The 14,044-nt window shown below is 44.5% G+C and overlaps 1 protein-coding gene and 1 pseudogene across 1 annotated transcript in view; both read right to left on the reverse strand.

Annotated features, from left to right (window-relative positions):
* Positions 1-209, reverse strand: part of LOC123375445 (uricase-like) — a 33,554-nt gene extending 33,345 nt beyond the window's left edge. The window contains exon 1 of the mRNA XM_045026327.1: positions 169-209. Within this exon, the coding sequence (XP_044882262.1) occupies positions 169-198 (30 nt within the window). The 5' untranslated portion in view covers positions 199-209. The remainder of the gene's footprint in view (positions 1-168) is intronic.
* Positions 210-7,316: 7,107 nt separating this feature from the next.
* Positions 7,317-7,787, reverse strand: LOC123376259 (annotated as a pseudogene).
* Positions 7,788-14,044: the final 6,257 nt, after the last annotated feature.

The following is a 14,044-nucleotide window of genomic DNA, read 5'->3' on the forward strand; positions in this document are numbered from 1 at the left end:
TCAATTTTAGATGCTAAATAGGTCAAGTTTAATTGCCAATGAACTGTGTTGCTAAACTGATTTGACAGCTTTAAAATAAATAGGTGATCACAAAAATATACCTTAACATTTAACATCACTGCTTCTCACTGCATTGAGAGAACATTTGTAAAACTTCTACAAACTTACTGGCAGGTGACACACTGCAGGCTGCTGCATTGTTAGCTCTTGGACGGCTGAGAAGAGTAAGAGCTACAGCAGCTGCTGCACTATAAGAAGTGGCATCTTAATGTCAGAGGAGGAGCAATGATGGAGGAGTTGGCTTCACAAATGCAAATATTTCACAATTTATTCAGCAACACAGCATTTTTTTCTGCCCTGGGCAGAAACTTTAATGAAAGAAAATATCTATGACAAAAAAAGAAAGCTAAAGCCAAATATAGAGACAAGGGAGCTGATCTAATCTAATTAAAGTAAATGGGAATTTACCCTCCATTTAAACGGGAGCAACACTTCAAAGACAATGCAATCACTATTAAAAATTCCAAGGATGAAATCCTAACTCTGTTGTGGTCTGTGACACAAGCTAAGGGCTTGTCTACACTGGCAAGTTTTGTTGCCAAAAATTGCCTTTAGGCGACAAACCAGCAATAGCGTACATGCTGCAAGGTCCCTTTTTCCGAACAAAAAAGGCCTAGATTTGGTGACAAAAAACTTTCATCCCTGCGAGAGACTTTTGTCTTTTCCCCTCCCTTTATGTCAACAACAGCCAGTGTAGACACCACAGGGTTTTTTTTTCAATTTTATTGGTCTCCAGAAAGTATCCCACAATTCTCATGCTGCCGCTCTGGTCAGTGGTTTGAACTGCGCTGCCCTGCAGCCAACCCGCCCCTCCCCCTTGCAAGCCTGGGGAATTTTAAATCTCATTTCCTGTTTGCTGGCTTCCCAGAGGAGTTTCCCAGGTGAGCATGGCTGGCCATCGCCCCAAACACACTCCTGCTTGGACCACCTCTGAGTTGTTGAATTTGATCAGTATATGGGGAAAGGAGTCTGTTCAGTCACAGCTGCGAGTGACCCATTGGAATCAGGACACATATGGGAAAATTTCTCTGCGCTTGTGTGAAAAGGGCTCTGATTGGGACATGCAGCAGTGCAGAGTGAAGATAAAGGAGCTGAGGCGGGTGTACCATAAGGCACGGGAGGCAAACCGTCGCTCCGGTGGTGCACCTAAGATCTGCTGCTTCTATAAGGAGCTGAATGCTATCCTCAGTGGTGACCCCACCTCCATTGCCAATTGCCACATGCATACTTCACATGCAACTGAAAGAGGGGTTAACCCAGAGGCAGAAATTGTGGATGAAGATGTCGAGCTAGAAGAGGAGGTGGTGCTTCAAGCCGGGTCACCTGGTGGAGCAGGCAGCCAGGAACTTTTCTCCACTCCAGAAGTGCTCAACAAGGAGCAGGAAGCAGATGAGACTCTGGGTAAGTTGCTGTGGCTTGTGTAGGGAATCAAAAAGTGGGAGGCAGGTAGGCTTTTCTGTGAGCTGGACATTGCCCTGTGCAGCTAATCTGCATGGCCAAGCAGGGTGTCGATGGACATCGAGACCTGCAGGGAATCCTCCAGAGAGAGGCTCTGGAAAGTTTCCAAGAGGTACTTGTTAATCTTCTGCTGCAGATTCCAAGGGATTGCAGCCTTGTTAGTGCCCCCATTGTAGGAAACTGCACCATGCCATTTAACAATCACTGGAGCTGGGACCAAAGTGGCACATAGCTGAGCTGCATATAGACCAAGGTAAAAGCCACAAGCATTCAGCAGCTGAACCCTGGTCACCCTCAGCAGTGAGATGTCAGCCAGCAGGTTAGCCGCCTGTGAAAAAGTGTGGGATAATTTTAGGATGAGTCCCCTGCAAGCCGTGACCTTTTTGTTCGTATGCACGACTGCCTTCCCCGCATTCCCAAAACTCGCCATGATTGGGGTGCTTGCAGAGCTGTGTGCCTGCCTAGAGTCTCACCAGAGAGAATGTGGTTTCTACTAGGAAAATACCCTTTTTACTAAAATATTTCAGTTGTTTGCTGGAATGTAAGAATCCTTCTTCTGTTCAGCACAGACCTGGAAGAACACACCACACCCCGGACCGGCTGCGGCAGATAAGAAAAAACCCTTGGCGCAGTGAAGAAGACTTGTTCCGCGAGGTTATACAGCAGGATGAGAGACAGACCAGGGAATGGAAAGAGTGCTGGGAAGCCTAAAGGCGGGACAGAAAAGAGAGTGCTGCTTTTGCTAGGCAAGCGACAGAGCGGATGATAAAAGTTATGGAGGATTAGACAAAGATGCTCAAGTCTCTGATACAGCTGTAAGACTGAGTTTTAATGGCACTGCAGCAGATGCACAATTCTTTGCCGTCTCCACCCCCCTCTATGCCAACACATTCCTTTTCACTTCACAGCACTCCTGAGTTTCCCCAATACTCCACCCCCTCTCACAGCTTGCACAATGATAGCTGGAGCTACCCACAGTTGTGAGGTTTTACCCCTTTTAACAATAAATAAATGCTAAGTTATTTAATGGTACAGCATTTTTATTCTGTGTTCTACAAAAGCATAGAGCAATCAATTCACTCTCAGGAACAGGTTCCTAAAGCATTGTGTTGCACGCATCTTGGGCCCCAAAATTGTACATGAATGCAACTCCAAAGCAGACATGTGTTACTGCCCCTCATTGTCAAAGTGGTTCCTCAAAGCCTCCCTGATGTTAATAACAGCCCTCTGGGCTCCTCTGACAGCCCTAGCATCTGGCTGTTCAAACTGCCTCAGTGCTTCACACCTGAGCAAACATTTCACTCTTAGATTCACACAGATTATGCAAAGTGCAGCACATGGCTATGACCATGGGAATATTATCCTTGGTAAGGTCTAGCCTGCATTTAAACACCTCCAGCAGACTTTCAATCGGCCAAAGGCACATTCGACTGACATGCAGCACCTACTCAGCCTGTTGTTAAAATGCTCCTTGCTGCTGTGCAGTTGTCCTGCGTAAGGTTTCATGAGCCAGGGCTGTAAGGGGTAAGCTGGGTCTCCCAGGATTACTATGGGCACTGGTGAATCCCAGGTGGTGTTTCACTGACATCAAGGTGGGATGGTCAGGAAAGGTGCATGACGTGCACATCTTTAGTAAAACAGATCTGTTCAGAAAGCTGCAATCAAGAACTTTCTTTCCAGACCGCAAAATAACCACTGATAATGTTGAAATGCCAATAGCGATCCTGGGAGACCCAGTCTACCCCTTGCTCTCATGGCTCACGAAGCCATATGCTGCCCATCTGGTCAGCAGTAAGAAGCAGTTCAACAATAGGCTGAGCAGGTGAGAATGGTGGTGGAATGTGCCTTTGGGCATTTAAAGGGTTGCTGGTGCAGTTTGCTCACTAGGTTAGGCCTCAGTGAAAGCATGGTTGAGGAACCCAGAAGTCACCATGGGTAGTGGGTCACATGCTCTATTATTTGTGGTCCAAGCACTCATAATGAAAACTTCCCCCATTTCCGCTAGGTGACCCTATGTGATCTCAGGCTCCTGAGGGTGAAAGAGCAGATGCTGTGAGCATTTGGGAGCAGACCTGGTCCTTATGCTGCTATGCTGTGTACTGCAATGATGCCAGCAGAGCTAATACTGGAGTGGTGTGGGAAAGTGCCCTACCATGGTGGAAGAAAATAAGGCAACCCTCCCCAGAAACCTTCTGCAAAGGATTGTAGAGTGCCTCCATTAAAGTTTCCTAGAAATCTCCATGGAGGATTCCCAGGCCATCCCCGTGCACATAAACAGTCTTTTCCGAGGGGCACCCTCTGCGTAGCTGGAATGGCCACTGTGAAGCAGATACCCACTGCACTTCACTTTTTCTTCAGATTATACATAAACTATAAGAGCATGGAACCCCTACAGTTTGACTGGAATTGCATACTCACCAGAGGTGTCTTCCCTAGCATCACGCTCGGCCACCATGCTGTCCTGTGACCGGCTGGGCTCCGGGGTTAAAAACAGCTCCTGGCTCTCGGGTAGAATGGATCCACCACTCGCCTGTCTCCCATTCTCCTCTTCCTCATCCATAATGTCTTCCTTGTTCTTGCCTGAGGTAACTCGGGACTCAGACTCCTGGGAGATGTACATGCTGCCTTTGGGGGTAGTGGTGGGGTTGCTGCCGAGAGTCAAATGCAGCTCATTGTAGAAGCAGCATGTCTGTGATGCAGAACCAGAATGACTGTTCGCCTCCCTTGTCATCGAGTGCACCTGCCAAAGTACTTTGATTTTCACACAGCCCTGCTGGACGTATCTGCTGTATCCCTTCTCCTCCATGCCCCATGTGATCTTTTCATAGATGTCTACATTTCGTCTGCTGGATTGGAGCTGTGTCTACACAGACTGTTCTCCCCACAGACCAGTAAAGTCCGCTTCCAGGCTGGCGCATTTTTGGGGTGTTGAGTCACCATGATCAGCTGGGCTGGCAAGCTCTCCACACTGCTCAAACAGAAAATGGAAATTCAAAAGTTCCCGGGGCTTTAATAGGGGAAGGGCTGTGTCCTGTGTACCTGGCTGCTAAGCAGCAGAGTTGAAAACTATCTCCAGAGCTGTCACAGCAGAGCACTGAGAGACACAGCTTGGAGGCCAATTCAGTTGATTTACGCCAGGCTGCATCTACACCACCTCTCTGTCAGCTCATCAACATCAAATTAAGTGTTCTGTCTCTCACAGAGGTGGAGTAATTAAGTTAACATTAGAGGTGAGTTAGGTTGGCGGAAGGTATCTGGCTCTGCCCTGCTGGCTGCTAGGAATGACATCAAGAAAGGCCCTATGCACGTGCGGTTTCCTTGGTTCTGGAGAGGGGCAGGTTACTCTGATGCTGAGCCATGATGAAGTTCAGAGGGGTGCATGTCCCTTATCTGCCCCCATTACCATAGTATCTGAGCATTCCACAAACATTAATTGTATTTACCCTCACAACACCCCAGGGAGGAAGGAAGGAATTATGAAACCTATTTTGCAGATGGAGAACGGAGGCACAGAGCAGCTAAATGACTTGCCCAGGACACCCCACACAACACCTCCATCCAATGCTCCCCACTGGCACTTCCTCCCTTTTCGGGAACCATCCTCATCCACTTTTCTTCTCACCCAGTTCTTCTGCAGGCCTTGTTCCCAGGAGCTGTGCAAGGATAAATGGGAATGAAGATCTGTGGAGGGGTCCTTGGGAAAAATTCAAGGGCATGGAGCTCATTTGAAAGAGCTCCCCACCTTCCTGAGCATCTCTGTGGGTCCCATCATGCAGCAGGCCTGGACAGCAAGGAGAAATGTGGAGGAGCCCGGCTCTCCCTCCTCTGCTAAAAGCAAAGTTAAAATCCCCCATCCACCCCATCCTGGGCTCCCCCTTGTCCCATTCTCCTCCCTATGTCATGCAAGATGATACAATGTCATCACCACATGATGGCAACACCCACAACTACTTACAGCCAGTAGAACTGTTGAGCTCCCCCTTCTATTGGGCTTTACTTTAACCACTCGGTACAGAGTCCCTGCGTGACCTCGTCTGTCAGTGCAGTACAGGAGGGGACTCTTTGGGGCACCCAGAAGGCCCTTGTTAAAATTCTGCCACCAAATTGCGTGAGGACTGGGACGATTTCCAGGCCCTTTAAGGAGTTCTCTCTTCCCTGGATACTACTAAAGCTTTTCCAGAGAGATTTGTGTCTCTTGCTCATAAAATACTTCTGAAGAGCTAGTTCTATTTCCTTAGAATGAGCTTGACTCCACTCTGGCAGTATTTATAAAAAATGCTTAGGGCAGAGTACACCTCATCTGTCTCCCCTACACTCCTTTCAAATGAGACGTGTTTCATACGGTGCTGCACTATCAATCCACTCAGTAGCGTTTTCAGGGGGAAAGTACAAACATCTCCAGAATGAGTTTGCCAAGTGCTGCTGCTTGCTAACTTGGCTACATTCAAAGCCCCTATGTGCTCCATAGCAAGCTTGACCTAAATTATTTGACAAGGCCTCCAAGTTTCCATGGGGGCTCCTGCAGATTCAGTGGCATCTTTAGATACATTAAAATGGAGACTATTAATGAAATAAATAAGGGAATGAACACTAATATCAGTGCCTCATCCCTTTGGTTATTTAATTTGATATTAGATTTCATTTGTTTCATGGACTTTAAATGTTTAATTTTCAGTGTGTTGCAGGATTGTATTGAATATGCATAATTGTATGCTGAGAATTGAGGCGAGGAAGAGTTGGACTGCTGGTTAGGGAACAGCTGGATATTTCTGGTGCATTGAAAGGTGTGTGAAGCAGTTTGGGTTTGCATGGTCAGCTAAATGTTTTGCCTAAAATAAATTGTTAGTGAAATAGATAACAATATTAAAGCAATAAAGGTGTGAGATACACAAGTGTCGCTAAGAAACACATTTATTTCATGGCCTCAGTCTCAAAATGATTCTTGGTTACATAAGGTTGATACCACTATCACATAGCAGGGGTCACCATTCACTGCCTCCAGTGGTTCCTCTTACATATGCCCTATTTTTGAAAACCAAATCCAAATAAAACATAATATCTACTAAAAATAACAGCCACAAACTAATATGGATACTTCATAAAATTCACAAATACAGATGTCTAGACTGGCGGTCTGGGCATTGAACATCTGTCAATAACTACCATCTGATTTTCTGTGGCTTTTTGCTCATGTGGCAGCTTCTTGTTCTCCTAACAGGTCCTGGATTTCCTGAAGGGCAGGTGTGGCTTTATATGTGGGAGGTAAATGCCAGTAACTTTCTGTTAGTAGTAATTAGGTATAGCTTGAGCTTTATTAATAAATACATGTGCATTACATGTGCACACTAGGAGCATTACATGTTTCCATAAATGTTTTACACCGTTTACTACCTTTCGTTATTTCAGTATTAGTATTAATGTCAAAAAGTGTACCTGGGACTTTACAGACACATAAGAAAGGTCCTGCCACAATGAGTTTACACTTTAAATAGACAACACACAAACTACACAGAGAAAAGCAATGGGTTATACACCTAGAGTTTTCACCCCAATATTGTTTTGTTTTTAAAACTGTTTTCCCCTGCCTAGTTTGTCCATTTGTTTTTATTAACCTTTGCCTTTTTATTGTCAGTTTATTTGTAACCATTTCCAAAAATTGATGTTTACTTCACACCTGTCCCTTCCCTGCCCCCACCCCTTGACCCTCATAATCAGCCTGATGCAAACACCCAACAGGGAAAATTTCAGTGTGAAGAGTTTTTGTTTTTGTTTTTTTGGGGCAGGAGCATTTTCTTTATTTACATATAGAAAACATTTTCCTGAAGCATCATTTACTTCAGAGGAATGAACGTAGATGAGTGGGTGGCACCGATACCAGGTCTGCCGTGTTTCACTGGCTTGTAAGTGATGGAAAACTCGCCCAGGTAGTGGCCAATCATCTCGGGCTTGATTTCCACCTGGTTGAAGGTTTTGCCGTTGTATACGCCGACCATGCTGCCCACCATCTCGGGGAGGATGATCATGTCGCGCAGGTGAGTTTTGACTACCTCTGGCTTCTCCATGGGAGGGGCCTCCTTCTTGGCCTTGCGAAGGCGCTTCAGGAGGGAATGCTGCTTACGACGCAGGCCGCGGTTCAGACGCCTGCGCTGGCGAGCGCTGTACAGCTGCATCAGCTGCTCATAGGACATATCGAGGAGCTGATCCAGATCGACACCTCTCTAGGTGAATTTCCTAAAGGTACGTTTCTTCTTCTGTTCGACTTCCACCATCTTGTGAACAGTTACAGTTTGAGAAAGTTATGAGCAACTGAAAACGAGATCTTATAATGGGAAATATAGACAATCTTAACTCTAGGAGGCACTGCCATCTTCACCTATAATTCCCCCACAGAAAACTTTAACATAGTTAAAGAAACTCTGTTAAGTTGAAGATGCTATAGAAGCAATTAAGTCAGGGAGACTCCATAAGACACCTGGAACCAATTAAGAATGAAATAGAGGGAATCCAGGGAAACAGGCTAATCAGATCACCTGAAGTCCATTTAGAACTGGCTGGGACTAGTTTAAAAGGAAGCTCCTTCAGAGAGGTTAGCTGGTAGGAGCTGGGAGTAAGAAGGTATGTTGTGGGAAGACTGGAAGAAAGACGGTGTGCAGTGAAAGAGCCGGGAGGACAAGGGTCTGTTTGGGGAAGTAGCCTGGGGAAGGGCAATAGCTCAGATAGTATAGGAAAACTACCTGTTGTCGGTGCCATTAGGGTTCCTGGACTGGAACCCGGAGAAGAGGGCAGGCCTGGGTTCCCCCAACCCTCCTCACACCTCTACAAAAATGCTCCCTGACAGGGACTAAAGAGGGCTCTTACACCAGACCCATTGACTGGCTGATGATGGATCAGTAAGCTGTAAACCTTGCCTCTAGGAGGGGAGAGCAGCTACACTGAGGGTCCCAGAAAACCTCAGAGGCAAGCCCAAACCACCTAGAAGCGCAGAACCCCCTGAGACAAAGCTGGAGCTCTGCTACAGTGGGCAGAAGGTCCCTCTCAGTGGAGCCACCCCATACTGCTGTGTCAAGCATGACTGGGAGGGGAGGCAATGACTTCTGAGTTTCCACTCAGAGCCAGCTGCGGTGAGGGGCTGGGCTCCTTGGTCTCCCCACACTCTCCCCTTCACTGCAGTGCATCTCTGTCAGAAGTACCAGAATGCTGTTCCAGCTCTGGAAAAAAGTGCTAAACACCATTGTGTTCTGGCACCACCTGAGTGCTGCTGCAGAAGCAGGCTTGGAAACTATGATCAAGGAAGCGTCTGCTGCTGTTTATTTCTACTGTGTTCAATGACACTGGACTTGGTGAACAATCTTTGTAAATAAGTAGGATTGGACCAAAGAAATAATTGGCTTCTACTGTAATTTCGCATTCTCACCAGAACAACCTAACAAGGCTCCAAATATTGGCTAACCATTCCACCCAAAGAGACAACAATACAGTTACTTTAGGACCTTGTAAAATATATGAGGTTTTTTCTCAAGTGTGCACTACTTTGCATGTATTGACCCAGGGCACCATTTGCCATCGTGTTATCATGTTTGCCTAGTGTGCTTAGGTCTCTCTGAAGTTCCTCATAATCCTCTCTTGTCCTGGCTAACCTAAATAAGTTTGTGTCACTTGAGAATTTTGCTAGTTCTCTACTCATTTCCCTTTACAAATCATTACTAAATATATTAAACAGCACAGGAACTAACATGGAAATTTGAGGCATCCCTCTGTATTGTTTTTGTTATGAAGAAAATTGACCTTTTAATCCTACTTTTTCTTTCTCCTAGCTGGTTTTTTTTTAATCCATGACAATACTTAACTTCTCACCCCATCTCTACTTGACTTTTTTTGCAGCCTTTTGTGAGGGACCTTGTCAAAGGCCTTTGGAAAATCTAAATAAGGTCAACTGGTACTACTTAACTGAAACATTCAACAAAATTTAAGAGTTTAGTAAGAATTTCCCATTACAGAAATCATGCTGGTTAGACTATTATTATGAACTTCCATGTGTTTTGTTTTATTTGTAGTAATCGTCTGTACTACAACCAACCACTAAATACCCATGGAGCGCAGTTTGGGAACTGTTATTCTAGGAAAAATAGCCAAAAGCCAACATCACCAACAAAAAGGTACATACAAAGCTAATCCGTTTTTTAAATTTTTATTAATATGCACAGACATTTTTGTCTTAATTGTTCATTTGAGGATAAGGATCAATGTTCTGTGTGAATGATCAATTCCTCGGCTCAGAATTCTCTCCTTACGTTCCTCTTGAAATTGGTATTTTGGATTGTTGCTGATCCAGGGCACTTTGCATTTATATTTCATTCCTAACCTATCTATTTCAAGGTAATTAAATAAAAAAGAATAAACAAAAAAAATCAAATTCTTGGTTCATTGCTGTAATCCTTGTTAAAGCTGTACAGTAGAACCTCTGAGTTAAGGACACCGCGAGAATGGGGGTGTCTGTAACTCGGAAATGTTCGTAACTCTGAACAAAACACAGCTCTGGCTCCAGCAGTTAACACTCCGGGCCTAGTTCCTGAGGCAGCTAGGCAGCTTCCTTGCAGACAGCTTCTTTCCAGGGCAAGCTTGTCCCCCTCCCAACTGGGGTGAGGGGGATGGTGGTGAAAATAGTTTGTCCCCATCCATGTGTGTGTGTGAAAAGAGCGCCCCCTCCTGGTCTGGGGAGCGATAACCGCACTCACAGCTTACAGGAAAGCAGTGGAGACCCCAGTGGTGCTCCTGCTCCAGCTGGCAGTGGGGGCTCACAGCTTTGCCTGTGAATCTCAGTGTCTTCAACTCCTCCTAGCTATAAGTGGATGCCCCGTACGTGGGGGGGGGGGGCGGGGGCGGGATAGAGGTGGGGACAGGCAGCCCAGATGTGCCTACCTTTAAGATGCAATACAGGCACAGTACAATATTTCCTTTTTTTTGTCTCCGTTGCCGCCTGATTGGTTACTTTTGGTTTCGCATGGTATCTGGTTTACTGATCAGTCTGTAACTCTGGTGCTCATATCTTTGAGGTTCTACTTTAATTCCCTTTTAACTATAGTTCTCCATATCTATTAACCACTAAATAGTGGTTGCTATTTCAAAGCCTTACCTTCCCTATTAACCTTCATTTTTTCATTTTCTTGTACTTCCTCTGTAAATTATTTTGCAATGTCATATTTTTTTCCCTGCTGAACCCATTCTTTTTCAACCTGACCCTAACTCACTTCCAAGTACTTTAACCTACATTGTGGTAAAAACACCAGAAGCCATCAGAACCTTATCTATGCTACAGTGCCAATTTGTGTTACCACTGATGCAGCTTAACCACAGGTAGCATTTATGGGATTTTTCCCCAAAACATTCTTATGTGTAGACACTGTCTAAAGGTCAGTTTATTCCATAAATGACGCAGAACTGGACCAGCCACTGGTCAGTTAACCCAAAATGAAAGTCCCAGTGTCTGTCCTTATTACATGACCAGAAGCAGCTTCTCCCATAGGATCAGCTAAATCTGACAGTTACAACTCTAGGATAAGTGCTATTTTGCATTTGTAACTAGGATTAGCACAAGACCATAGGACCCAACAAGCTTATTGGAGACCTTGGCCTGGTCTACACTAGAGGTAGGTCGACGCAAGGCAGCTTACATCAACCTATGTAAGTGTTTACATTAAAATTTTGCTCTTGCTGATGTAACTGCCCCATTATGCCGACTTCATAACTCCACCTCCACAAAAGGCATAGAATCAGTGTCGATGTGGTTAGGTTGATGCAGTGTCAGTGTAGACACTGCGTTGCTTTCATCCATTGTTACCAGCTTTCAAAAGCCATACCACAAAGCCCTGCACTAACAGTAAAATCGATACAAGCGCTCCTGGTGAGGATGCACACCGCCAACACAAGGAGTAAAGTGTAGACATGGACAAGAGATGTAATTACTGCGGCGGCTGTATGCTGACGTACATTATATCGACTTAGTTTTATAGTGTAGACATGCTCACAGTGTCTCTTTTAAGAAATGTTTGTTTAGCAGTAGTTTGTTTTAATTCATTAGTTAGGGCGTTTACTAAAGTATTGTACCCTCGTTAGCGAGCTGATCATATTCTTACCAGGTTCAGTGTCGTTTTCTTGTTTTTGTAATTATTTTAACGGCCTCTTCTCTGCTCCAGAAAGTTTTAGCATTTATATACATCGTTGTTGCTTGGTGCAATTTTTGGAAGAAAAGCCTGGGGACATTAGTAGCCCACCCTTCTGTTTTGCTGAGCAGGGTACAGATGTCTTTTCACAAGCATGCAATGCGCTTCTTACCTGTCATCTTGCAATGTGTAATCAGAGCCCCTGTTCCAACAAGAAAGGCATCACAAGTCAAGTAAATCTGTGCATTTTTGGCCTAACACCTTTACTGATGGCAATACTTATTAAGCCACGTGAAATGGTTTCTGGATTCCTAGAAGCACTCCCAATTCTTTTCTTTTTTGTAATTTTATATCAGATGATTTATCAGTGTAAATTAACACAATTGCTTCTTTCAGGATTTCCTTTTAAGATGATCATTTTGTTCATCCTTATAGCTTTGTATAATACAACAATGAAGAAAACAACCTTTCCTTTATTGATAAGTTTCAAGTATTATTGGAAACATAGTTTGTGTTAAACATGATTTATTTTTCTACATATCATTGCTTAAAGGCTTTTAGTTAGCCATTCCCCTTGCCACTTCTGGTTGTGAAGCCCATAAAGATTTTCATGGGGCTCAACAGTTGCAGAATCTGTGTCAGGACCAAAATTAGCTGGCATTGCACCAGAATAATCTGCATTTTTGTTTTTTTAAAAGCAACCCCTGTTTAATTTTTTTCTCATTTACAGCTGCAGTAATTAGGAGTAACTCCACTGAAATCATATGAGTTACACCACTGTAAAAACAGGTCACATGACAGGAAAAACAGGCCTGAGAACTCTGGCCTGCACCCTTTTTCCACTAGCCCCATATAGGGTTGCCATATTTATAATTTCTGGTTACTGGATCCCCAAGGCCCATGCCTTGTGCTGCTTCTTCACCAAAGGTCCTGCCCGTGCTCCCCGTCTTCCCCTAATGCCCCACCCCCATCACTCACTGGATCATCTCAAGAAGCCTGCCTGCAGGTAGGAGGCAGCCCTGGCTGAGCAGCAATTCTTGAGTGGCCTGAAGAGAGCAATTATATGGTCCGACCCTGTCTCAGAATTTGTCCTCAACTTATTCTGGAGTTTGAGATTAAAGAAGAGAACTCTCAGGGTGAAATTCTCTCCAACAGCATGAAGCTTAAAAGTTCAGGTTCTATGCAGATGGAATGTGGAAAGGTAAAATTCACCTTCCCCAAACCAGCACCAGAGTCTGAGATTGCTGCTGTGCAGTGACCCTTAAAGCTGCTTTGGACAGGAAAAGCAGTTTCAGCCTCCCTATTCTAGCTGCCTTGGGCATTGGATCTGCACAAACACAGATCTGCAGCCACCTCAGTTCTGTCCTGGCCTCAGATTGGTTAGTATGGAGACTAGTTCCATGACATGTGGGTGTGCAGACACTCCTGCCTGGCTGCTCAGCCAACCAATGCCCAGAACAACTGCTATGAGGGATGTAAGTGGTATGGAGGGCCAACCCAAGACCCTCAAAACTAATAGTTAATTGCATCTATGTGCAAATATGATGAGAGCTGCATGTGTAGGCCCTAAGATTTACCAGCCCAAATAAATCTAAGTAAAAAGATTTGGGGTCATCACAGCAGCCATGGTACGGTTGTAATGGTGAAATAGACTTCATCTGTAACCTTTAACATTTTCAAAAAGGCTTGCTGAACAAACATTCCAAGATGACCTGCAAGTATATTTGGTTTCCTTTTGAACATCAAACCACCCATGATTTTAATAAAGCTGTGAAGTATCTCTAGTTCTGGGAGTTCTCTTGTTTCATTGTCATAGTAATTAAGCATCTTGGCACAATTTCGTTCCTTGCAGATAAAAATAATGATTTAAAATATATGCTAATTCATCTAGAACAGTGGTTTTCAACCTGTGGTCCGTGGACCCCTGGGGGGCTGTAGACTATGTCTAAGATGTCCAAAGGGGTCCGCACCTCCATTTGAAATTTTGAGGGGTCCACAAATGAAAAAAGGGTTGAAAACCACTGATCTATAATATGGATTTTTATACATTGACACAAATAAATACCACTTAAGTGATTTGAGAATATGGGGGGTCTCAGTCTTTTTTTTTTTTTTTTTGCAAGATTATGTCCACAGTGTTCTACAGTTCATTAAAAAAATCCAAACACTACAAGGTGAGTTGTGCTGTAAGAAAATAACATGAAACAGTGAGCACATTCTAGAAAATATTGGAAGGAGAAGGGAAACACATGCCTCTGGCTTCCATTTGAGGAACATGTCACAGCTGGGTGAACATTATCAAAATAAAAAGCTTTGAAAATTATAAGACAGTGTGGAATAGACCTGTGATTATGATGGCGGCATTG

Source organism: Mauremys mutica, chromosome 8, assembly GCF_020497125.1.
Source record: "Mauremys mutica isolate MM-2020 ecotype Southern chromosome 8, ASM2049712v1, whole genome shotgun sequence".
In the NCBI taxonomy this organism is placed as follows: Eukaryota; Metazoa; Chordata; order Testudines; family Geoemydidae; genus Mauremys; species Mauremys mutica.